The sequence below is a fragment of the Pan paniscus genome, chromosome 2 (assembly GCF_029289425.2).
Source record: "Pan paniscus chromosome 2, NHGRI_mPanPan1-v2.0_pri, whole genome shotgun sequence".
In the NCBI taxonomy this organism is placed as follows: Eukaryota; Metazoa; Chordata; class Mammalia; order Primates; family Hominidae; genus Pan; species Pan paniscus.
In genome coordinates, this window is record NC_085926.1 from 165689763 (window position 1) to 165713872 (window position 24110).

The 24110-nt window shown below is 35.3% G+C and overlaps 1 protein-coding gene across 3 annotated transcripts in view; it reads left to right on the plus strand.

Moving 5' to 3' along the window:
- SERPINI1 (serpin family I member 1) overlaps positions 1-24110 on the plus strand; it is an 89776-nt gene that overhangs the window by 54053 nt on the left and 11613 nt on the right. For all 3 annotated transcript variants that reach the window (XM_034957693.3, XM_003817689.7, XM_003817690.6), the window contains exons 3-6: positions 484-714; positions 2718-2912; positions 4760-4964; positions 17375-17472. In XM_034957693.3, coding sequence (XP_034813584.2) covers positions 484-714; positions 2718-2912; positions 4760-4964; positions 17375-17472 — 729 coding nt within the window. The remainder of the gene's footprint in view (positions 1-483; positions 715-2717; positions 2913-4759; positions 4965-17374; positions 17473-24110) is intronic.

Sequence of the window (24110 nt, forward strand, 5' to 3'; positions counted from 1 at the left end):
TGACATGATGTTTGATTTCTATTTTAATGCTCTGATATACGTGTGAATTAGCTCATTAAAAAGTTAAAAATTAAAACAATTTCTAATGGCTTTTCTAGTTTTAAAATTAAAAGGTCTACTGAGTAAAATGTAAAGGATGATCTTGAATTTTAAACTAGGTACTTTTTTCTAATAGTATAAAAGAAGTTTAATTTCATCAAAGTAACCTAGTAATTTGGAAGAAAACAGTCTCTATAGATTGTAGCAAAATAACAATGAAATAAAAAATAATATCAGTAGATGATATTAACTTGCAAAAAGTTAATTTGAACATCTAGAAATAGTACAAGTATTGGACCATATCAATGTGGGGGAAAGCCTGGCACTTTTCCCCCAGGTGCCTGTTCGGTTAATCTCCCTTGCTGTGCTTTAATGCTCCTCCACTCTCCTTGACATTTCACCGTGTTTGTTCTACAAATAAACTTATCCTTTCTCAACTTTCAGGTGAAGAATTTTCTTTCTTGAAGGAGTTTTCAAACATGGTAACTGCTAAAGAGAGCCAGTATGTGATGAAGGTTGCCAATTCCTTGTTTGTGCAAAATGGATTTCATGTCAATGAGGAGTTTTTGCAAATGATGAAAAAATATTTTAATGCAGAAGTAAATCATGTGGACTTCAGTCAAAATGTAGCCGTGGCCAACTACATCAATAAGTGGGTGGAGAATAACACAAACAGTATGTCACTTGGTTCCTTTCTTTCTCTGGTAGCTTAGTTTTAACTGTCTTTAACTTCTGAAAGTATTTCCTCCTTGTTCCTTTTGCATTTTGAATGTTTGAGAGCATTTAGTTGGGTATCTAATAATTATTTTGTATAGATTATGGCCTATTTGAGAAACATTGTTATGAATGAACATTTGAGAAAGAAGTTAAATCTTTTGGCATATATAGAATTTAGCAGTGATAATCTGAAATCTGTACTCTCTGATTGATGGGTTTCCTCTGTAATCTTAACCACTTTATGAAATTTTGCTTGTCCTATTTAATAAATTAGTTACTAGATAGAATGGCAGTTGGCTCTCATAACAATGTGATTAAAATAGAGTAAAAAAGAGTTGAAAATCTGAGTTTATACATGTTTGTTGGCTTTTGAACCAAAGAACTTCATTGGTAATTTAAAACATTTGTATATGATTCATTTTCAAAAGAGCAGCTTATTTTAAGCCCCCCGAAATGGAGAGGAATTAGAATGAGATGCATTCATTTGAAATTTTATTGCTATTTTATATTTTTTAAATGTATTTAGGGTTTCCAAATGTTTCATATTTTAGCATTTTATTTTCCAATTTTACCAGCAAAATAATTGAAATCACAGTCCAAAAATTGAGACTAAATTAAAAGTAAATTTTTATAGCTGTTCATTAAATGAAGCCATATTTTCAAAGCTACCCAAATCATGTTAATCTTGAACTTTACGTTGGAACAACAACAAAAATAACCCTGAGCAGATACTCAATATCCCTTAATCTCCAAGATGTAGGCATCTTTTACCTTAAGAAGTGCCATGATTAACACAATGAGAGAATACAGAGCAAATTTTTGTCGTATGTTTTTTATCTATGAGATTAAAAAAAGATGACAATAAAAGAAACTTAAATGTAGTCTTTTAATAGTCAAAGAATAAATCAAGGGTTATAATGCATATGAAGTAGATTCAACTATTAAAACCCATTTGTTTTCAAACTCCTTTAGACACGTTTAGCAAGCAGCAAAGACCCAATATCCTTTAAAATAGATTTGGAAAGGAATATTTCAGATGATAAACACTAATGCATCATGATTTAAACTGGCTTTCATTCATCCGTTTTCACCTACCCAAAAGCAATTGGTATATTGGCAGAATGATGTCCAGTATACACAGGGAAGAATTTGAAATTGATAATTTAATCACGTACATTGTTCAAGAATAAACTTAGGACTGGGCGCGGTGGCTCATGCCCTGTAATTCCAGCACTCTGGGAGGCCAAGTGGAGTGGATCACTTGAGGCTAGGAGTTTGTGACCAGCCTGGCTGACATGGTGAGACTCCATCTCTTCTAAAAATACAGAAATTAGCCAGGTGTGGTGGCACACACCTGTAATTCTAGCTATTCAGGAGGCTGAGGCATGAGAATCACTTGAACCCAGGAGACAGAGTTTGCAGTGAGCAGAGATCATACCATTGCACTCCAGCCTAGGTGACACAGAGAGACTGTTTGTAAAACAAACAAACAAACAGAATAAACTTTGAAGCATTTATTGAGTGTTTACTCTGTGTTAAGAGTTTTACATGCATCATTGCAACTAGAAAGTGATTAAGTCTAAGCTTATATTGTATGTGGTTCTGTAGTTTGTGTATCAGGAAGCTACTAGTATTATTTCAGGTGATACGGGTGTTTTGAATGCCCTTAATTTCTTTTATATATATATAAATAACACACACATATATATATAAATAACACACACATAGTGTACACACACACTACATATATATATACACACATATATATATACACACATATATATATGTAGTGTGTGTGTAACTCTTTTCCCTTTGAAAGTAAGATACTTTTTATTTTCATTGTAAATTTGGTGTACAGTTTCTCTGGACCACTCTATCAGATGGTGGTTTGAAAATCTTCTGGTCCCCCTTAATCTTCCAGTTTAACATGAATTTTTATCTATTCATTTTTTCCTAAATAGATCTGGTGAAAGATTTGGTATCCCCAAGGGATTTTGATGCTGCCACTTATCTGGCCCTCATTAATGCTGTCTATTTCAAAGGGAACTGGAAGTCACAGTTTAGGCCTGAAAATACTAGAACCTTTTCTTTCACTAAAGATGATGAAAGTGAAGTCCAAATTCCAATGATGTATCAGCAAGGAGAATTTTATTATGGTAAGACATTTTTTGCTTTTATTTCTCTCTTCTTGCAGAATATCAACACATTTCTAAGAAAAACATGAAGCATTCATATTTAAACCCCTTGTCAATCTAATTTGGGCTACAATTCAATTTTTTGGCTCCATTTAAAAAACCCTCTAATTAGTTTCTGAGTAAATATTATATTCATTGATGGTTTTCAGTGTATTTTCAAATTTATAAGTCAACCACACCTGCAGAGTAGCTTTATTCATCTGAAAATACCTGACATTGTGTGAGAATGTTCTGATTTACTCCAAAAACTCATTGGGTTTAGGATGGGTTTTAGTGAACCATATGTTCTACGAAGCACTTGATTTGGGCTCTGCACCACTTTTTAAATTACAAACATTCTTCTTATACAAGGACTTTTAAAAAAAATTTGATTTTAGACATGTGTATGTATGGCCAAACATAATTGTTTGTTTATGCTTTAATTTATTGAGAGCCTATAATTTTTAATATAATTCAATATCTTTGGCATTATTTTCAAAGGTGTTTTATTGGACTCTTCAGAAGTTTAGGGTATTAGTCCTTCTTATCTACTATATTGACTTGTAATAATTTGTTAAGTCATAATCAGAAAGGTAATTTTTAGCCAGGTATATGTTAGTACTAGTAGTTTTATTCTATTAAAAGCACAGTACAGGCCAGCTGCTGTGGCTCATGCCTGTAATCCCAGTACTTTGAGAGACAGAGGTAGGAGGATTCCTTGAAGCCAGGAGTTCAGACTAGCTTGGGCAACACAGCAAGACCCTGTCTCTACAAATATATATATATATATATATTTTTTTTTTAATTAGCTAGGCATAATGGTACATACCTATAGTCCTAGCTACTTGGGAGGCTGAAGGAGGAAGATCACTTGAGCCCAAGAGTTCGAGGCTGCAGTGAGCTATGATCACACCACCGCACTCCAGCTTAGGTGGCAGAGCAAGACCCTGTCTCTAAAATTATATACATACAGGTTTTATATGTAGATAAAACTGTATATACTGTGTGTATATATATATATATAGTTCATTTTGGCCATATGTATGTGTGTGTATGTGTGTGTGTGTCTGTGTGTGTTAATTTGGCTAAGTTCATAGAGCACAAAGCCAATTGCCTCATTTACCTAATTACCTAATTTGGAGATATCAATATTCACAAATATAATAGCTAAATATTATACAATGCTTAGATTTCATTTTGACTCTGCAAACTTTGCTTTAAAACTTGTAGTTTTTGTGATAATAAAGTGCCAGGTATTAAATGGTCAAATTTTCCCTTCTTAAAAATCAGGTGAATATTGATCAATGTGCTTTACAGTCAACTTGGAGCCAAGGCTTTATTTTGCTAACCAGGGCTTTTCGTTGTTTCTAATGCTACACTTCAGATATATTGAATTATCTCATTTAAAAATAAAAAGCAAGTCTTGAAAACATGTTATTATAAATGTGAAATAATTCTGTGGATTCTAAAATAAAATAAATTATACAGGGCTGTGAACTTATTTGAATTTTAGGGCCTATTTTCAAATAAACCTGCTTTTTATCAGATGCTTGAATTTCTTTATATTCTATACACTATTTGGGAAGAAACATATATAACAAATTTAAACCTTTTTATTTATTTTTATTTTTTTAGATTTTATTTCAGTACTTTTGGGGAACAAGTGTTTTTGGTTACATGAAAAACTTCTTTAGTGGTGATTTGTGACATTTTGTTGCACAAGTACCTGAGCAGTGTACACTGTACCAAATATGTAGTCTTTCATCTCTCGCCCCCAGCCTTTTTTAAGCTTTGATAGGCATATTTTATGGCCTTTATTTTCTTTTTAGGGGAATTTAGTGATGGCTCCAATGAAGCTGGTGGTATCTACCAAGTCCTAGAAATACCATATGAAGGAGATGAAATAAGCATGATGCTGGTGCTGTCCAGACAGGAAGTTCCTCTTGCTACTCTGGAGCCATTAGTCAAAGCACAGCTGATTGAAGAATGGGCAAACTCTGTGAAGAAGCAAAAAGTAGAAGTATACCTGCCCAGGTATGAGGTTCCTGTGTCACCTGTCCCACAGCATGGACGATGGGCTATCAATGAAAATCTGACCCAGAAAAACTCTTCGAACTGCTTTCGAATTATAATTCTTGTGCCACTCTCTTCTTATTCTTGTTCTTCTCCTTCTCTTTCTTCTCCTTCTCTTTCTCCTTCTCCTTCTTCTTTGATTTTCTTCTTTTTAGTATTCTTTCATAGTCATTTCTTTCATACTCATGTGGTCCTTCCTGTAGACACATGCTCACTTATTGGTTCATTCGGTGCTATTCATCGAGACCTAGTTTCAGATATAATTCAGTGTTCTTGTCTTTGTTTTAGAAAATTTATCTATCTGTTTTGTCTGAATATCATTTGCATTGACAGTCTTCTGTATTTTATTAACACTTAAGATTGATTATGACTGGAGAGGAAACAATCTCTGACACTGCTAGAAGAACTGCAAGCAAGTCACTGTGCTAGGTGCTGAGATGCAACCATAAATTAGCAGGAAGATGCAACTCTGCTCAAAATTCTCCCTGTGGCTAAAAGAATAAGATGCACACAATGCCTTTGATGTCCTGAATGCCATCCCCTTCTCAACCCCATTTCTGGCCACTCACCACATCAAGCATGTTGTAGCATGTTCTGTCCATGTACTTGTGATTATGCCACGTACATCATGCTCTTTTCATGTCTCTGAATCTCCACTTATGTTCTTGCATTGGCCTAAACTGCCCTCCTCATATTTCTTTCCCAAGATAGTGTTGCTTAGCCTTCAGGGTACACCTCTAGAACCAGTTCTTCTCTGAAGCCTCCCATGAACTACCTGGAGCAAGTTACCCTCATTTTTGCTTCACTTATACACCTTTCTGTTATTACTTGTTGCCATCCCATAATAACATTATCTTTTTGTAGGGCTAGTTTTCTTTCTGTAAGTTCTAAGGTAGAGCCAGTTTTCCTTCCTGTAGAAAGAACACAGTAAGTGTTTACAAAATGAAACTGAACTGAAAATGTTTATTCTATCCTTGAATACCTTAAAACCTAGTAGGAAAACTAGGCCAGTAAACACGTAGAACATGTTTATTAGCATACTATGTAAATTTTAGTCTAGAAAACAAGACATATCAATAAAAACAGATTAAATATATACGTATGTGTGTATGTGAAAGTACAGTTAAAACACATTCCATATTAAGAAAATTGTTCAAGTATGATTAATTACTGTGAGCATTAAGGTGATGAGTTATTAGTATTAAAGATGAATTATTAATAACTGATTAACCCATTCATATTTATTCTAATTTTAGGAATTATCATTTAAGGATTACATTTTATGTAAATATCAATGTTTCTAAAAACTTAGCTGATAGTTTGTTATGTAAGTGAAGGAGATCTATTTGGAACTATGGAGTTTTTGCCTGGAAAATTGTTTTATAATATATTCATAATATGGAATATTATGTTATGTCATAATTTATTATATAGCATGTCATGTTATATATTCATAATATATAACTATAAATAATATGTAGCCATATATTTTCTATTTTTTATATTTTATTTTATTTTAAGGTCTGGTATATATGTGCAGAATGTGCAGGTTTTTTACATAGGTAAACGTGTGCCATGGTAGTTTGCTGCACCTATCAACTCATCACCTAGGTATTAAGCCTTGCATGCGTTAGCTATTTATCCTGATACTCTCCCTCCCCGCAACCCCCTGACAGGCCCCAATGTGTGTTGTTCCCCTCCCTGTGTCCATGTGTTCTAATTGTTCAGCTCCCACTTATAAGTGAGAACATGCACTGTTTGGTTTTCTCTTCCTGTGTCAGTTTGCTGAAGATAATAGCTCCCAGCTCCATCCATGTCCCTGCAAAGGGCATGATCTCATTCCTTTTTATGGCTGCATAGTATTCCATGGTGTATATGTACAACTTTTTTTTTTTATCTGGTCTGTCCTTGATGGGCATGGCATTTTGGGTTGATTCCATGTCTTTGCTATTGTGAATAGTGCTGCAATGAACATATGTGTGCATGTATCTTTATAATAGAATGATTTGTAATCCTTTGGGTATATACCCAGTAATGGGATTGCTGGGTCAAATGGTATTTCTGGTTCTAGATCTTTGAGGAGTCACTGTCTTCCACAATACTTGAACTAATTTACATTTCCACCAACAGTGTAAAAAAGTTCCTTTTTCTCCACAGCCTTGCCAGCATGTGCTGTTTCTTGACTTTTTAATAATTGCCATTCTGACTGGCGTGAGATGGTATCTCACTGTGGTTTTGATTTGAATTTCTCTAATGATCAGTGATGTTGAGCTGTTTTTCATGTTTGTTGGCTGCATACATGTCTTCTTTTGAGTCATGTTGTTCATGCCATTTGCCTACTTTTTAATGTGATTGTTTACTCCTTGTAAATTTTCTTATAGATTCTGGATATTAGACCTTTGTCAGATGGATAGATTGGAAAAATTTCCTCCCTTTCTGTAGGTTTTCTGTTCACTCTGATGATAGTTTCATTGCTGTGCAGAAGCTCTTTAATTTAATTAAATCCCGTTTGTTAAGTTTTGCTTTCGTTGCAATCGCTTTTGATGTTTTTCTCATGTAATCTTTGCCTGTGTCTGTGTCCTGAATGGTATTGCCTAGGTTTCCTTCTAGGGTTTTTATAGTTTTTGGTTTTACATTTAAGTCTTTAATCCATCTTGATTTAACTTTTGTATAAGGTGTAAGGAAGGGATCCAGTTTCAATTTTCTGCATATGGCTATATATAGCCACATATTTTCTTGTCTATATACAAAAGTCAAGGCAATCATAACCCAAATCCTTTTGGCTAAGATATTTAGCATGCATAACTTTCCGTGACAATACATATATGTAGAAATATTCCATTATAAGTCTATTCTTAAGGAGAGGTAGTTAATGAATACCTACCAAGCGTTTTTTTTTATGTATGATAATTGACATTTATATACTAAATATATAAACAATGTACCTTAATTCCAAAGAACAATTTACTTTTGAACATGAATGATTAAATTTAAATTACTATGTAAATCAGGCCTAAAGTTATAAAACATTTAGTCTATGTTGGCCCTCATCTAATGACCTTTCACAATTAATTTTGTATTTTTTCTTGCATTTTATGAGGAATTCTTTTTGATAAAATGAGAAATTCAGTACAGTGTTAATGCTTCTCTTATTAAATCCATGAATTAAGTGCAATGCTTCCAAATGCTCCAATTCTGTGAGGATGCAAAGTTATTTAGGAGTATATTAACAGAATTCTAAATGAATGCTTACTAAATATTATACATTCTAATTCAACCATATTCACTAGAAAATGTGGCCTCTAGGTCCTGTCCACTGAGAAACTGAATGTGGCAGCAGAAGAAAATTAAATTTTCATTTCCTAAGAGATACTCTTCAATTATGAAATAGTTTGGCTGTCTTGCTCATATTAATGCCTGTACTAAATTAGGCACAGGTAATTATCATGTATCAATTTTTCCAGGAGTTCCATAAATTCTCCCTGTACATGGCTAATGCATAGATAGGGAGGCTAAATAGCAAAATAAATAACTCTGGATTCCCCTTTTAACAGAATGGCTCTTTTCAAATACTTATATGTTACAATAATCGATGTGAAACTCTCCACCTTCTCCATTTTACGGCATTAGGATCCACTAAATGTTTGATAATGGTAATGATTTATGTGACCCATTTTTAGCAAAGGTAAAAATGTTTTTCATAGCTATACTCTGTGTTTACTCAAGTGTCAATTTTAATGGTTTGCATAGTTTTATCCACAGAGAGATATTACTCTGAAAATGCAACTTGCATTTCTGTATTTTGACCACATTCTTGTCCTGCTTGACAGGTACTTTTACTTTCTATTTTGCTAGAATTTATACAAACAGTTTTCAAACACTGTCCTTGAAAACCAAATACTGCATTTTCTCACTTATAAGTGGGAGCTAAATGTTGGGTACTCATGGACATAAAGATGGCAATGACAGACACTGAGGATGACTAGAGGAGGGAAGACGGAAAGGGGGCAAGGGTCGAAAAACTATTGGGTGCTATGCTCACTATCTGGGTGACAGGATCATTTGTATCCTAAACCTCAGCAATATGCAATATACCCATGTAACAAACCTACATACATATCCCTTGAATCTAAAATAAAAGGTTTTTTAGCTTTTTATTTTTTCATATTAAAATGCCTTTATATATATTTTTTGAGCTTTCTCTTTATACTTCAAGTTCTGGGATACATGTGCAGAACATGCAGGTTTGTTACATAGGTATATACGTGCTATGGTGGTTTGCTGCACCCATCAACCCATCATCTACATTAGGTATTTCTCCTAATGCTGTCCCTCCCCAAGGCCCCAACCCTCCAACAGGCCCCGGTGTGTGATGTTCCCTTCCTTGTGTCCATGCATTCTTATTGTTCAACTCCCACTTGTGAGTGACAACATGCGGTGTTTGGTTTTCTGTTCCTGTGTTAGTTTGCTGAGGATGATGGTTTCCAGCTTCATCCATGTCCCTGCAAAGGGCATGAACTCGTTCTTTTTTATGGCTGCATAATATTCCATGGTATATATGTGCCACATTTTCTTTATCCAGTCTATCACTGATGGACATTTGGGTTGGTTCCAAGTCTTTGCTATTGTGAATAGTGCTGCAATAAACATACGTGTGTGTGTGTCTTTATAGTAGAATGATTTATAATCCTTTGGGTATATACCCAGTAATGGAATTGCTGGGTCAAATGCTATTTCTGGTTCTAGATCTTTGAGGAATTGCCACACTGTCTTCCACAATGGTTGAACTAATTTACACTCCCACCAACAGTGTAAAAGCATTCCTATTTCTCCACATCCTCTCCAGCACCTGTTGTTTTCTGACTTTTTAATGATCGCCATTCTAACTGGCATGAGATGGTGGTATCTCATTGTGCTTTTGATTTGCATTTCTCTAATGACCAGTGATGATGAGCTTTTTTTCATATGTTTGTTGGCCACATAAATGTCTTCTTTTGAGAAGTGTCTGTTCATATCCTTTGCCCACTTTTTGATGGGTATTTTTTCTTGTAAATTTAAGTTTCTTGTAGATTATTATCAAAATAATAAAAATATATAAAATGCTGTCTTTAAGAGGTAAAGGGGAGGGTATTTGCAGGGGAGGGTCGTGTAGAAGAAATTGCTTTTGTATTTTAGCAGTTTTTTTCCCCTTAACAGTAAGTTCTACAGAAATTAGATGCTGAATTGAAATTGTATTTTTATCCAAAATATAAGAATCTATTCAAGAAAAGGTAAGATTGCTGTACCCATTACCAAATCCAATGAAATACCGCAAGATTTATATACATAGTTGTACATCTGTAAGATTTAAATAAGATTGCCAGATCCTTCCATTTATCCATGGTAGCAAAAATAGTTTGTTTCATATATAAAATATTTATGTAAAACACCCAAAAAGCACTTAAGTATAAAATCTGCTACAGCATAAGCATTATGTAATTATTACCGATTGTTAATATTATTGTAGTTTGTTTAGTGTACATTTTAAGTCCTGGTATTTACACTGTGTTAATCTTATAGGTAGCTTTATATATACTTCTCTCTAAATTGAGTTTTTTAAACTTGATTCTTTTGAATTTTCTCCTCTTCAGTGTATATGCTTCCTTTTCAGTCTTTACTGATATAGCTTAGATATAAAAAGATTTTTCTAAAGTCAGCATCAAATACTTTAATACTTGGAAGCAGATGTACCTTGCTGTATGTAGTATCAGTCTACTCTGGCTTTGTAGTCTCAGATTTGTCATTTGTGATCAGAGTGTTGGACATCAAAGGATGTGAAGTGGTTCTCTATTTTGTAACCAGAAACTATCCTGATATTTTGAAATAATTGCCTATTAATAAAGCATTTTAGTTTCATGTTTGTAAAGAAAACTACATAAGTCGTCTGCTTTTTTGTTGTTGTTGTTTTGTTTTGTTTTGTTTTGTTTTTCTTTTAGACAGAATCTCACTCTGTCACCCAGGCTGGAATGCAATGGCATGGTCTTGGCTCTGCAAGAGCACTGCAACCTCCACCTCCCAGGTTCAAAAGCCATTCTCCTGCCTCAGCCTCCTAAGTAGCTGGGATTACAGGCATGCGCCACCATGTCCAGCTAATTTTTGTGTTTTTAGTAGAGATGGGTTTTCGCCATATTGGCCAGGCTGGTCTCGAACTCCTGACCTCAGGTGATCCACCTGCCTCGGCCTCCCAAAGTGCTGGGATTACAGGCGTGGGCCACCGCACCCGGCCCTGATTTTGTTTTTTAACATGAGTGCTTTTCATTAGATTTTTCTACAAAGGATATGATTGGGTTTTTAATCCTTATATGTGTTATAGTCTCCTACCTAGGATATATTTGTTATTTTCTAACACTTGTTCTGCAGGTCTTCAAACCTCTACCCTCCATATGGCTCTTCAACTTATTCAGGTAGAAAGTTGCAAATGCAGAAATTACATTGTATGCCTTTATTAAAATAGGCATGCCCTTTGGCTTTATAAAAGCAGTGTCATGGCTTTTAATGTTTATAATTTATGAAATGTAAAATCTACTTCTAATTTTTTTTTTAATTTTTAAAAGTTGTTGTTGGAATTATAGTGATTAGTGATGCGGGGGCTTTACTGTCAGAAAGACCTCCATTCATATCCTCATTCTACCACCTATTATCTGTGTGATTAGAGAAAGTTGCTTGTTGCTTAGCTCTTTTAAGCTTCAGTTTAGCCTTCTGCAGCCAGGAGATAATGACACTTATCTCATAGGGTTGTTCGAGAGCATCATAGAAATCATGAAATAATATATTATTCATAAAAGGATTTGCATAGTGCCTGAAACATAGTAAGCACTCAATATATGGGAGATAACGATTATTTATATTAATATTATCTTTTATTAAGAGGAAAGAAATAATAAATAATCAGTATTTTTCAATAGTTTGCTTTTTAAAAAAGTCAAGGAATGGACAACTGGAGATTATTTACCCCCTATCTTCAACTTTGAACAAGGTCTTACAAACACCTAGATTTTATTTCATTTGCAACCTATGTGGTTTGCTTATGCTAGATATTGCAAATATTGGAACAGAACAGAGCCCTCAGAAATAACGCCGCATATCTACAACTATCTGATCTTTGACAAACCTGAGAAAAACAAGCAATGGGGAAAGGATTCCCTATTTAATAAATGGTGCTGGGGAAACTGGCTAGCCATATGTAGAAAGCTGAAACTGGATCCCTTCCTTACACCTTATACAAAAATCAATTCAAGATGGATTAAAGACTTAAACGTTAGACCTAAAACCATAAAAACCCTAGAAGAAAACCTAGGCATTACCATTCGGGACATAGGCATGGGCAAGGACTTCATGTATAAAACACCAAAAGCAATGGTAACAAAAGCCAAAATTGACAAATGGGATCTAATTAAACTAAAGAGTTTCTGCACAGCAAAACAAACTACCATCAGAGTGAACAGGCAACCTACAAAATGGGAGAAAATTTTTGCAACCTACTCATCTGACAAAGGGCTAATATCCAGAATCTACAATGAACTCAAACAAATTTACAAGAAAAAAACAAACAACCCCATCAAAAAGTGGCCGAAGGACATGAACAGACACTTCTCAAAAGAAGACATTTATGCAGCCAAAAAACACATGAAAAAATGCTCACCATCACTGGCCATCAGAGAAATGCAAATCAAAACCACAATGAGATACCATCTCACACCAGTTAGAATGGCAATCATTAAAAAGTCAGGAAACAACAGGTGCTGGAGAGGATGTGGAGAAATAGGAACACTTTTACACTGTTGGTGGGACTGTAAACTAGTTCAACCATTGTGGAAGTCAGTGTGGCGATTCCTCAGGGATCTAGAACTAGAAATACCATTTGACCCAGCCATCCCATTACTGGGTATATACCCAAAGGACTATAAATCATGCTGCTATAAAGACACATGCACACGTATGTTTATTGCGGCATTATTCACAATAGCAAAGACTTGGAACCAACCCAAATGTCCAACAATGATAGACTGGATTAAGAAAATGTGGCACATATACACCATGGAATACTATGCAGCCATAAAAAATGATGAGTTCATGTCCTTTGTAGGGACATGGATGAAATTGGAAATCATCATTCTCAGTAAACTATCGCAAGATCAAAAAACCAAACACCGCATATTCTCACTCATAGGTGGGAATTGAACAATGAGAACACATGGACACAGGAAGGGGAACATCACACTCTGGGGACTGTTGTGGGGTTGGGAGAGGGGGAGGGATAGCATTGGGAGATATACCTAATGCTAGATGACGAGTTAGTGGGTGCAGCGCACCAGCATGGCACATGTATACATATGTAACTAACCTGCACATTGTGCACATGTACCCCAAAACTTAAAGTATAATAATAATAAAAATAAATAAATAAGACAATAGATTTGGCTGATTTACAGTTAAGGTGGCAGGGGTTAATATAGCTATTTAATCAAATTACACCAATTACTACTGGAATGCAAACATACGACACCCTAACATCTATAATAATGTGACATGTTATACATAACTACAATATAATAAATGATATTAATGGTATCTACTCCTCGTTGCATGCCTCCTGCATGCTAGCACCATCCTATGATCTAACCTTATTTAATCTTTCCAACAATACTATGAAATAGGTATTATTATTGCCATTTTCCTGTGCCAAAACTGAGCCTCAGAAATTAAGAAACTTGCTGAAGTTCGCCTGGATCGGTCACTCATCATCACCTGACTAGCTAGTGTTTCATCACTAAAGTGTGAAACAAACTAAGCTGCTTTTAAGAAGCAAAAAGAATCCCCTACTAATATCTTCCTTCTCTTTCTTATTTTAAATGGATCAGGACAACTGTAATACCACCTGGATCCATAGCCCTGCTCTGCTACTTATTAACTGTATGACCTTGGTTATACAGATTATTTCATCTTTCTGCTACTCAATGTTTTCTATTACCTGAGAATAACAAAAATACCTGCTTCAAGGGTTGTGGTGATATTTAAATTAATATCTGTTTTATGCTCTTGCAAGTTTCTGGCATATACTAAGCTCCACATAAGTGTTCAAAAATAAATAGTAGCAACAATAAGCCAACGCATACACACATAAACATTTTAAGCCATTGAATGTATTGTCTGGGACATTCTGTATTTTCTTACTCATTCCCTTTTTTGAGATGGATACCATAGAACAATTCTACTTCACAATCAGTACCTGCTTTTGGTAGAAAACAAAATGAATAATATCAAGTCAAAGTGCAAAATTTAGATAAAATTTAGCACTCAGTTTAGTTTGTTTGATATACATGTACTCATCTGTCAATCATATTTTTCCATAACTGTGAACCTGCTAAGACTATTTTCCACTAATCATTCCTTTTGTTTACCGCCATCATTTCCTTCTCATTTTCCTTAAAACCAGACATTAGAAATGATGCTAATGAAACTTTTTGTTGACTATCATGGACTTATCTCTGTTAAGAGAACAACCTATTGCCTAAAATTTTATATTTATAATCTGTATTAATTAGGAGGCAACATCTTAGAAAAAGTGAAGCATTTTGTTCTAACTAGTTGTTTTCACTTTTAAAATAAAAGTAATAAATGCCTTTGCTTGTTTAAAAATGTATTTCTTCAGGCATGGTGTTTTATGTCTGTAGTCCTAGCTACTCAGGAGGCCGAGGCAGGAAGATTGCTTTAGACCAGAATTTCAAGATCAGCCTCAGCAATAAAGTGAGACCCACATCTACACAAACAAATTAAAAACAAAAAATAAAAGCTGGGTGCTGTGATGTGCACCTGTAGTCCTAGCTACTTGGGAGGCTGAGGCAGGAGAATTGCTTGAGCCTGGGGGTTCGAGGCTGCAGTGAGGTGTGATCATGCCACTGCACTCTAGCCTGGGTGACAGAGTGAAACCCTGTCTCACACACAAAAATATGTTACATGATGCAGGCATGCTTGGTCCATGTCTTTCACAAGAAAGTTTGGTGATACAATTCATTAGTTTGGGGAAGAGTCCATATTAAGACCAATATGGCTTGCTGTGGAAACTACTTTTTAAGTTAATATTCTGTTTACGATCACTATATTTATTTTCATTTTGTTTTAAAATAATGTTTTATTTTTTCAAAATTGATACACATTTATATATAATAATTCATAAGGTCAATTAAAACAAAAATAAAGACCCATGATTCTTTTGTTTAAAAAAACTCTTAAGTGTACTAATTTACACTTCCACCAACAGTGTAAAAGCATTCCTATTTCTCCACAGCCTCGCTAGCATCTGTTGTTTCCTGACTTTTTAATAATCACCATTCCGACTGGCGTGAGATGGTATCTCATTGTGGTTTTTGTTTTCATTTCTCTAACGACCAGTGATGATGAGCTTTTCTTCGTGTTTGTTGACTGCATAAATGTCTTCTTTTGAGAAATGTCTGTTCATATCCTTTGCCCACTTTTTGATGAGGTTGTTTTTTCTTGTAAATTTGTTTAAGTTCCTTGTAGATTCTGGGTATTAGACCTTGTCAGATGGATAGATTGCAAAAATTTCTCCCATTCTGTAGGCTGCTTGTTCACTCTGATGGTAGTTTCTTTTGCTGTGCAGAAGCTCTTTAGTTTAGTTAGATCCCATTTGTCAATTTAGGCTTTTGTTGCAATTGGTTTTGATGTTTTAGACATGAAGTCTTTGCCCATGCCTATGTCCTGAATGGTATTGTCTAGGTTTTCTTCTAGGATTTTTATGGTTTTAGGTTTTACATTTAAGTCTTTAATCCATCTTGAGTTAATTTTTGTATAAGGTGTTAAGGAAGGGGTCTAGTTTCTGTTTTCTGCGTATGGCTAGTCAGTTTTCGCAGCACCATTTATTAAATAGGGAATCCTTTCCCCATTGCTTGTTTTTGTCAGGTTTGTCAAAGATCAGATGGTTGTAGATGTGTGGTGCTATTTCTGAGGTCTCTGTTCTGTTCCATTGGTCTATATATCTGTTTTGGAGTACCATGCTGTTTTCTAAAACCAGAAATACCATTTGACCCAGCAATCCCATTACTAGGTATATACCCAAAGGATTACAAATCATATTATAAAGACACATTCACATGTATGTATATTGAAGCACTATTTACAATAGCAAAGACTTGGAACCAACCCAAATGTCCATCAATGATAGACTGGATAAAGAAAATGTGGCATATATATGCCATGAAATACTATGAAGCCATAAAAAAGGATGAGTTCATTTCCTTTGCAGGGACATGGATGAAGCTGGAAACCATCATCCTCAGCAAACTAACACAGGAGCAGAAAACCAAGCACCGGATGTTCTCACTCATAAGTAGGAGTCGAACAATGAGAACATGTAGACTTAGGGAGGGGAACATCACACACTGGGGCCTGTCTGAGGGGGTGGGGGGGCAAGGGGAGGGAGAGCATTAGGACAAATACCTAAATGCATGTGGAGCTTAAAACTTAGATGATGGGTTGATAGGTACAGCAAACCACCATGATACATGTATACCTATGTAACAAACCTGTATGTTTTGTACATGTATCTCAGAACTTAAAGTAAAAAGAAAATTCTTCAGTGTAAAAGCACATGGTTTTTAAGATATAATATTTAACTCACTCTCCATTGATTAATAGTTTTTTTGTGATGATATCATGAGAACAGGCTTATGTTTTAGAGATCACTATAATCATAAAGATACATTTTTAATGTAGTGCGTTTTATTTTTGCTTTCTCTGAGTTGTAGGGAGCTGAAATGCTAAATGTATTTATTGTAAAATAGAATTTGGGTCTAATTTAACCTTGTCCATGGCATTGATGTGGGTGGGAGTTGCATAGTGGCAGAGGGAAAGGAACATAAATTGACCAGGATACTAAGAAGAGAATGAAATAACCGAGGTAAATGTATGATTAGTCATCTCCAGCTTAAAAAAAAATCAAATATATTACTACTAGGTCAAAGGATTTTGAAAGCTACTCATTTACAAGTTTTACTCAATACTATGATACTAAGTAATCATATGGTAATGATACTTGATCTCAAAATTCATTTGTTGTACCATATATTATGGTTTTGTGTCTATATCATATATTTTCCTACTTATGTGTTTAAATTCTATTTTGTTATGTCAATCTCTTTGATGCCACCTATTTTTCCATGTTCAATCAAATGCTAATTGCAGTCAAAAGCCAGTTTTAGCATAATTTACTCTCCATAAAGCAGACTTTAAATATCCACATATCTAACACTTTGTTCTTGTTCCAGGTAACAAGATGCTCTAACTAAATATTTTTCTCCCTATGTGTTCTCCAGGTTCACAGTGGAACAGGAAATTGATTTAAAAGATGTTTTGAAGGCTCTTGGAATAACTGAAATTTTCATCAAAGATGCAAATTTGACAGGCCTCTCTGGTAAGAAATAAACACAAATTTTTAAAAATGTTATTCCATAAGAGCTTTGTTAAATGATGTTATTAAATCCTCTATTCACTATGGAGTTCTGGGGTAAAATATAGTTACCACTTGCCAAATAAATCTAGCATGAAATACATTTAACCTCTACAAGCAAAACTATAGATATAGTCTTAACATTAAGTTTATATTATCTGGTTCATATCATATCTTTGACAATAGATTATATTCTCCGGAAGACCTGTCTTAAACATCTTTGGATTCCCCATCCCATCTGACATAATGCCTTGTAGAATAGGTAATCAATAAATGTGTTGATTGACTATCTCAATATGTCCCATTGTAGTAAATCATGTAAGAAAGAAAGAAGGGAGGATAAATGAGTGACTGCTGTGAGAGCTAGACCAAAGATCCTTTTTAAAAGAATAAAGAATACCCAGTGAGATGGTATAAACATGTTCTAATTCTTTAATAAAAAAATAAACAGTGGGCTGGGCATAGTGGCTCATGCCTGTAATCCTAGTACTTTGGGAGGCTGAGGTGGGGGGATCACCTGAGGTCAGGAGTTTGAGACCAACCTGGTCAACAGAGTGAAACCCCATCTCCACTAAAAATACAAAAAATTAGCCACACATGGTGGTGGGTGCCTGTAATCCTAGCTACTCGGGAGGCTGAGGCAGGAGAATTGCTTGAACCCAGGAGGCAGAGGTTGAAGTGAGCCGAGATTGCACCATTGTACTCCAGCCTGGGCAACAACAGTGAAACTCTGTCTCAAAAAATAGTAATAATAAATAAATAAATAAATAAATAAATAAATAGTGGTTTTAAAGAAGTAACTTCAAAGTATACCTGGCACATTGGGGTGTCTAGTAATTTATTTTAAATATCCCAAGAAAAAAATCCAATTGAATTATTTGATTCAAATACCCTATTTTTTTCAGAGTAAAAAAAAAAATCACAAAATATTAGCCATGTTAAAGCATTTATAATTTGTAAAATACTTTGGAAGTATTTTTAAGTAGCTAACCCCAAGAAATTTGCCATCACAAAAAGGCAACAATGAACTTAAGACTGAGTAAATAAGTTACATAAGGGTTATTTTTATCATTTCCTTAGAAGAGAGAAAATAAAAATACAATCTGTTTTCTGATGAAATAAAGATAGCTATATATTAAGATAAAAGAAACTCAACATGTAAGGCCTCTTTATATGCAAATTATTTAACCCAAATTTCCAAATAGCACTGAGATGATAGATTCCTTAGCAGTTCCTGTGTTAAAGGAGAGAATTTAGTTTTCTTAGCCTGAAGCAGCAGCCTATAGAGAATCAAGCTGACCAAACTATAGCTTCTAAACCTGGAGTGTGAGGGCCCATAGACTGAATTCAGAGAAGCTGATGCCCTGCAACCCTTGAAATTGCATATAAATGTGTGCACACAATGCATCTGCACATATACATGTAGGTGTGTGTGAGAGAGAAACAGTTTGGGGGGCTCGTATTAATTAATAGCTTTCGAGAAATTCTCAATGTGTCTGTGATGAAAAAAGCCTTTGTCCTCCCAGATTTAGGATTGAACGTGTTGTTTTCTAAACAGCACTCAGCTTCTAGCAATGAGTTGATACTAATGTATTTGGTACAACTTCTACCCCTCGTTCAGAGAGCTTACAGCCCTAAACACTAATAGAGCTTTTCTAAATGTCTACTATATAAATGTTCCTGTCCACATAAGAGAAATGAGCTTTCCCTGAGTAAATGTTTTCATGGCTTATATCCAAGCTTCTAGGGCTCTGAACTCTTCAGTGGGGTTATCAAGAATGTAGGACTGGTAGAGATTCAAAATATAATGTGGTATCTGTACCTGAGTCAGAAATATATTCATGGCTGAAGCTTAGCATAATTTAACATTGTCATTCCCTCTTCTTTAGGAATTGAGAGAAATCTGTCTTACCATACTGGCCAAATTCCAATTGGATAATTACATTGTACTTTCTTAACGTGGCTCTATTTTCAGTTTGATTAGTAATTCCTCAGTGTCTCACCCAAACATCTAGGAAGTTATTTCAAACAAATAGAATACCTGCTGCCTCTCAGTCCTGACGGAGTAGCACTACAGTGGCAAATCAATTATTGTGGTCAGTGTAGCTTATAATTTCTAACATATTTGGAAGGTTTATAAGGTAATATTTAATTGCCTTTACAGAGACAGAGACAATAGACCATAAATATGCATTATGATAACAGATGGTTTAGAGATTGGAAATAACACTAGAATCTTCCAGAGAATTAATACATTCTATATGCAAAGTATCTGTTTGTTTGATCAAAACTTCCATGGGAATTGAATCCTTCTCTGTGTCCTACTCACAGTTGTATTCCTGGTACCTTGTTAAAAAACTGACATATAGTTGACACACAGTAAATGTTCACTGAAGGGTAAAAAAGATGAGGGGAAGAAGACAAGAGGTTTATTTGGCCCCACATTACATACAGTCTAAGGACTATTTGCCCCCTTAAACATAAGTAAAAAAATCCTGGATTTGCCATTCTCAAATACCACCCCATTCAGGTTTTCAGGATCACTTGCTAAAAGATCTAAAGCAAACTTCCCAGTCTTTCAGTGGGAATTCTTTGATTATTACATTATTAGTTTTGCCAGAGTCTAAGCAGCTCCAGTATGCCATCCACCCTAACCAATATATCCTTACATTCCCCATGCCATGCACACACACATTAATTTATGAATCATTCATTCAAAAATTATTGTTTTAATTATAAAACTTGCCCCTTTTTTTCCTCTAAATTCAATAGCATTTATCTCTTCATCATTTATTTGAGCACCATATGCTCTGCTTTGTAAGGTTGGTATCATTTTCATATGTCTAGTTTTTTTCTCTCCAAATAACATAACCTTGATGATTAATGTCTATAACTCTTCATAACCCCCATAAATACCCAGGAAAATTATTTGCATGCATTTTGTTTCTACTTTAATGAGAATCTCACGGTGTTTAGGATATATAAAGGCTTACCTCAATATATTACAGGTTTGGCTCTATACCACTGCACTAAAGTGAATATTCCAATAAAATGAGTCACATGAATTTTTTGTTTCCCAGTGCATATAAAAGTTATATTTACACTATACCATAGTCTATTAAAGGTACAAAGACATTATGTCTGAAAAAGTAAAGCATATACCTTAATGTAAAAATACTTTATTGCTGAAAAATGCTAATGATCATCTGAGCCATCAGTGAGCCATAAGCTTTTTGTTGGTGGAGAATCTTGCCTTGATATTGATGGTTTCTAATAGACCAGGGTGGTGGTTGCTGAAGGATGGAGTGGCTGTGGCAATTTCTTAAAATAAGACAACAATGAAGTTTGCTGCATCCATGTACTCTTCTTTCCATGAACAATTTCTCTGTATCATGCAATGCTATTTACCCACAGTACAACTTCTTTCAAAATGGAGTCAGTCCTTTCAAACCCTACCACTGCTTTATCAACTAAGTTTCTGTCATAGTTTAAGTCCTTTGTTGTCATTTCAACATTGTTCGCAGCATCTTCACCAGGAGTAGATCTCATCTCAAGAAACCACTTTCTTTGTTCATCCCTATGAAGCAACTCCTCATCCATTTAAATTTGATCATGAGATAGCAGCAATCTAGTCACATTTTCAGGGTTCACTTCTAATTCAAGTTCTCTTGCTGTTTCTACCACATCCACAGTTACTTCCTACAATGAAATTTTGAAACTGTCAGTTATAAAAGTCAGAATCAACTTCTTCCAGACCCCTGTTAATGTTGCTATTTTGATTTCCTTCCATGAAACATCAGTGTTTTTATTGGCATCTAGAATGCTGAATTCTTTCCAGAAGATTTTTTCTTTGCCCAGATTTTGGATCTGGGCAAAGAGGCCAGGAATTCTTCCTAACATCTGCAATGCCCAGGAGAGCTCCTCCACAACAAAGGATTATCCAGCCAAAATTGTCAATAGTGAAAAGGCTGAGAAATCCTATACTGGAGAAAGCATGTAGAAACAGAGAAGAAAAAAAAATTAAAAGACAGAATGGGAACATATTAGGTCAAAAGACAGAGGAGTCAAGCATATGAAATGGCTAAAAAAAAAAAAGAAAAAGAAGAGAAATGAAAAAATATAGAACAATATATGTATGTATATAGGCTTTTAAATGGCTAGAAAATATTTGAACAATATCTTAGAAAGTGATAACGGCAGTTGCCTCTGGAACACGGGACAGAGGCTTTAGATGAAAGAGGAGTTTTCATTTCATATACTGCTCTGTAGTGTTTGGAATTTTACCTTGTACATGTATTGCTTTTTTAATTAAAATTGTTACTTAAAAATTAGAAAAACTTTTAAAAAAATACCATTAATAGGCCAGGCACAGTGACTCATGCCTGTAATTCCAGCACTTTGAGAGGCCTACACAGGATAGTCCAGTAGTTCAAAATCACCCTGGGTAACATAATGAGACCTTGTTTCTTATTTAAGAAAAAGTCATTAATAATAGAATTAATTAGCAAATTTGAAATCACCCAGAGAATAATTCAGTACTATCGTTATATTGTTACTTTCTTAAATTATGTGATAAAATTGTATCTTTCTTCAAAAATAGCATACGTGATTTAGCAGTGGGGAAAAATAAAACCTGCTTTGCTTTCTCTTGCTTCTGGAAAAAACGGAGTGACTTGAGATCTTTTGCTAAGACCTCTCAAGTCCACTCTTTCATTTTTTATTCCATGGCATCCACTCTTATTTTAGACTCTCATTACTGCTGTTGTAGACTATTTCAATAGCCTTCTAAACAGTTTCCAATCTCTCTCCAATCTAATCTATTTTATCTGCCACTGCCAAGATTAATCGCCTTAAAAACTTACTCTTAGATCATTCCAGTTCCTGTTCAAAGCCGGCCTTCAGTCGGCTGTGCCCCATCCGCTGCTCAGCAGGGCATTGAGACCAGGCTTCACTCTGGTTGATTCCATATACACAACTCCTGCCCAGCCAAACTAAATACTCACTCTGTGTCTCACCTGTCCCCAGCTCTCTGCCTTTGTGAAGTCTCTTCCACAAGAAAAATCTCCTGCACTGAACCTCAGCTTTAATATCCCCAATTTCATCAAGGCATCATGACTACACCAACCAGAAGTAATCGTTCCTTCTTAAATTCCTGATACCTTGTGCCTTTCTTTATGGCACATATATCTTTTTATCTCATATTATTGTTATTTATGTGTCTAATATTCCCTGCCAGAATTTAAACCCTCCAAGATTGATTCTTACACATGTTTCCTATAGTGCCCAGCACTGTGCTTTCTGCTTAGGACCTACTGAAGGAAGAAATGAATAAAATGAGATGCTCAATATTTATTACATTTATTTTTTATTTCAATTTGATATCCATTGCTTTTGTTGGTAAATTCCATTAACATAAAACACAGTAAAGGCTCATACAATAAACACAGATTATAGAAAGTGCTGAGAATCATTTTCTTCTCAGGCTGTATTTAAAATGCTCATCTACTTGCAGCGAGGATCCTGTTATAGAGAAGGTCTATTTTTGTAATGGAAATGGATGACTGTCAGCATTTGGATTAATAGATAATCCTCTTGGAAGGTGTAAGGGGAAGGAGAAAGAGAGTACTAAATCCTTCAGCATCAAGTACAAGCTTTAATAAAGGAGCCAATAAAATAAAGGAATTAAGAAGACACACCAAAAGCCATATTCAGGTCAGACTCAAGTGCTGTTGATTTATGCTGGACCTACTCTTACCCTCTGCCCTTGTTTGTTCTCTTTCTTCTTGCGCCTGTAAACTACAAGGCTCTATTTCTCTCATTGCCATAATTCCAATTCTTCTACTTTCTTGCCTGGATTATTGCAACAGCTAACAAAGTTCATCTTCCTGCCCCCAGCTGTTTGCTTATCTGATTCACCCTGCACAGCAGCTGCCACAGCTGTCTTCTAAAATCAAAGCATTGTGTCCCATTACTTCTGGACAAATCCAGGCTCTCTAGCATCATCGTCAAAGCTCTTAAAATTATGTCCTCTCCTACTCCCCAACCTCCTCATAGCTCAGGCTCCAGCTGGACCTTCAAGAGATCCCCACTGGGGATGTAAAGTTTCTCTCACTTTACAAATGGAATCTTCTGCTTGGAATGTCCATCTTGCCTTCTCTGACTTTTCACTCTTACTAGTTGTTTAAGAGCAAGCTGAAAGGTCGACACATCAGAGACGTTTGACCTGACATTCCTCTTCCTTCCTAAATGGTTTACGTTTCCTTATGTGGAATCTGGTAGCACTTTGCACACACCTCTGTTAGCACGTTTCATTTTCTCCTAGACTATTTGTTTACATACTTGTCTCTGAGCTCAGAGCTATTCAAAAGCATAGACATCTTTCTGTCCCCAGAACACAGAAGAGAATTTGTGGTGGGGGACAGGGTAGATACCGAGTGGGTGAGAGCTGTGAGTAAATTTCACTGTACCCCACCTGGCTACAAGCATGGGGACTTCTCTCATACTTCCTGCCCTCCCCACTGCAGCCACACAGCCCCTTCTTTGGGTCCTTAAACATGCCCAGTTTGTATCTGCCTCTGCACTAGCTTTTCCTTCCATCTGAA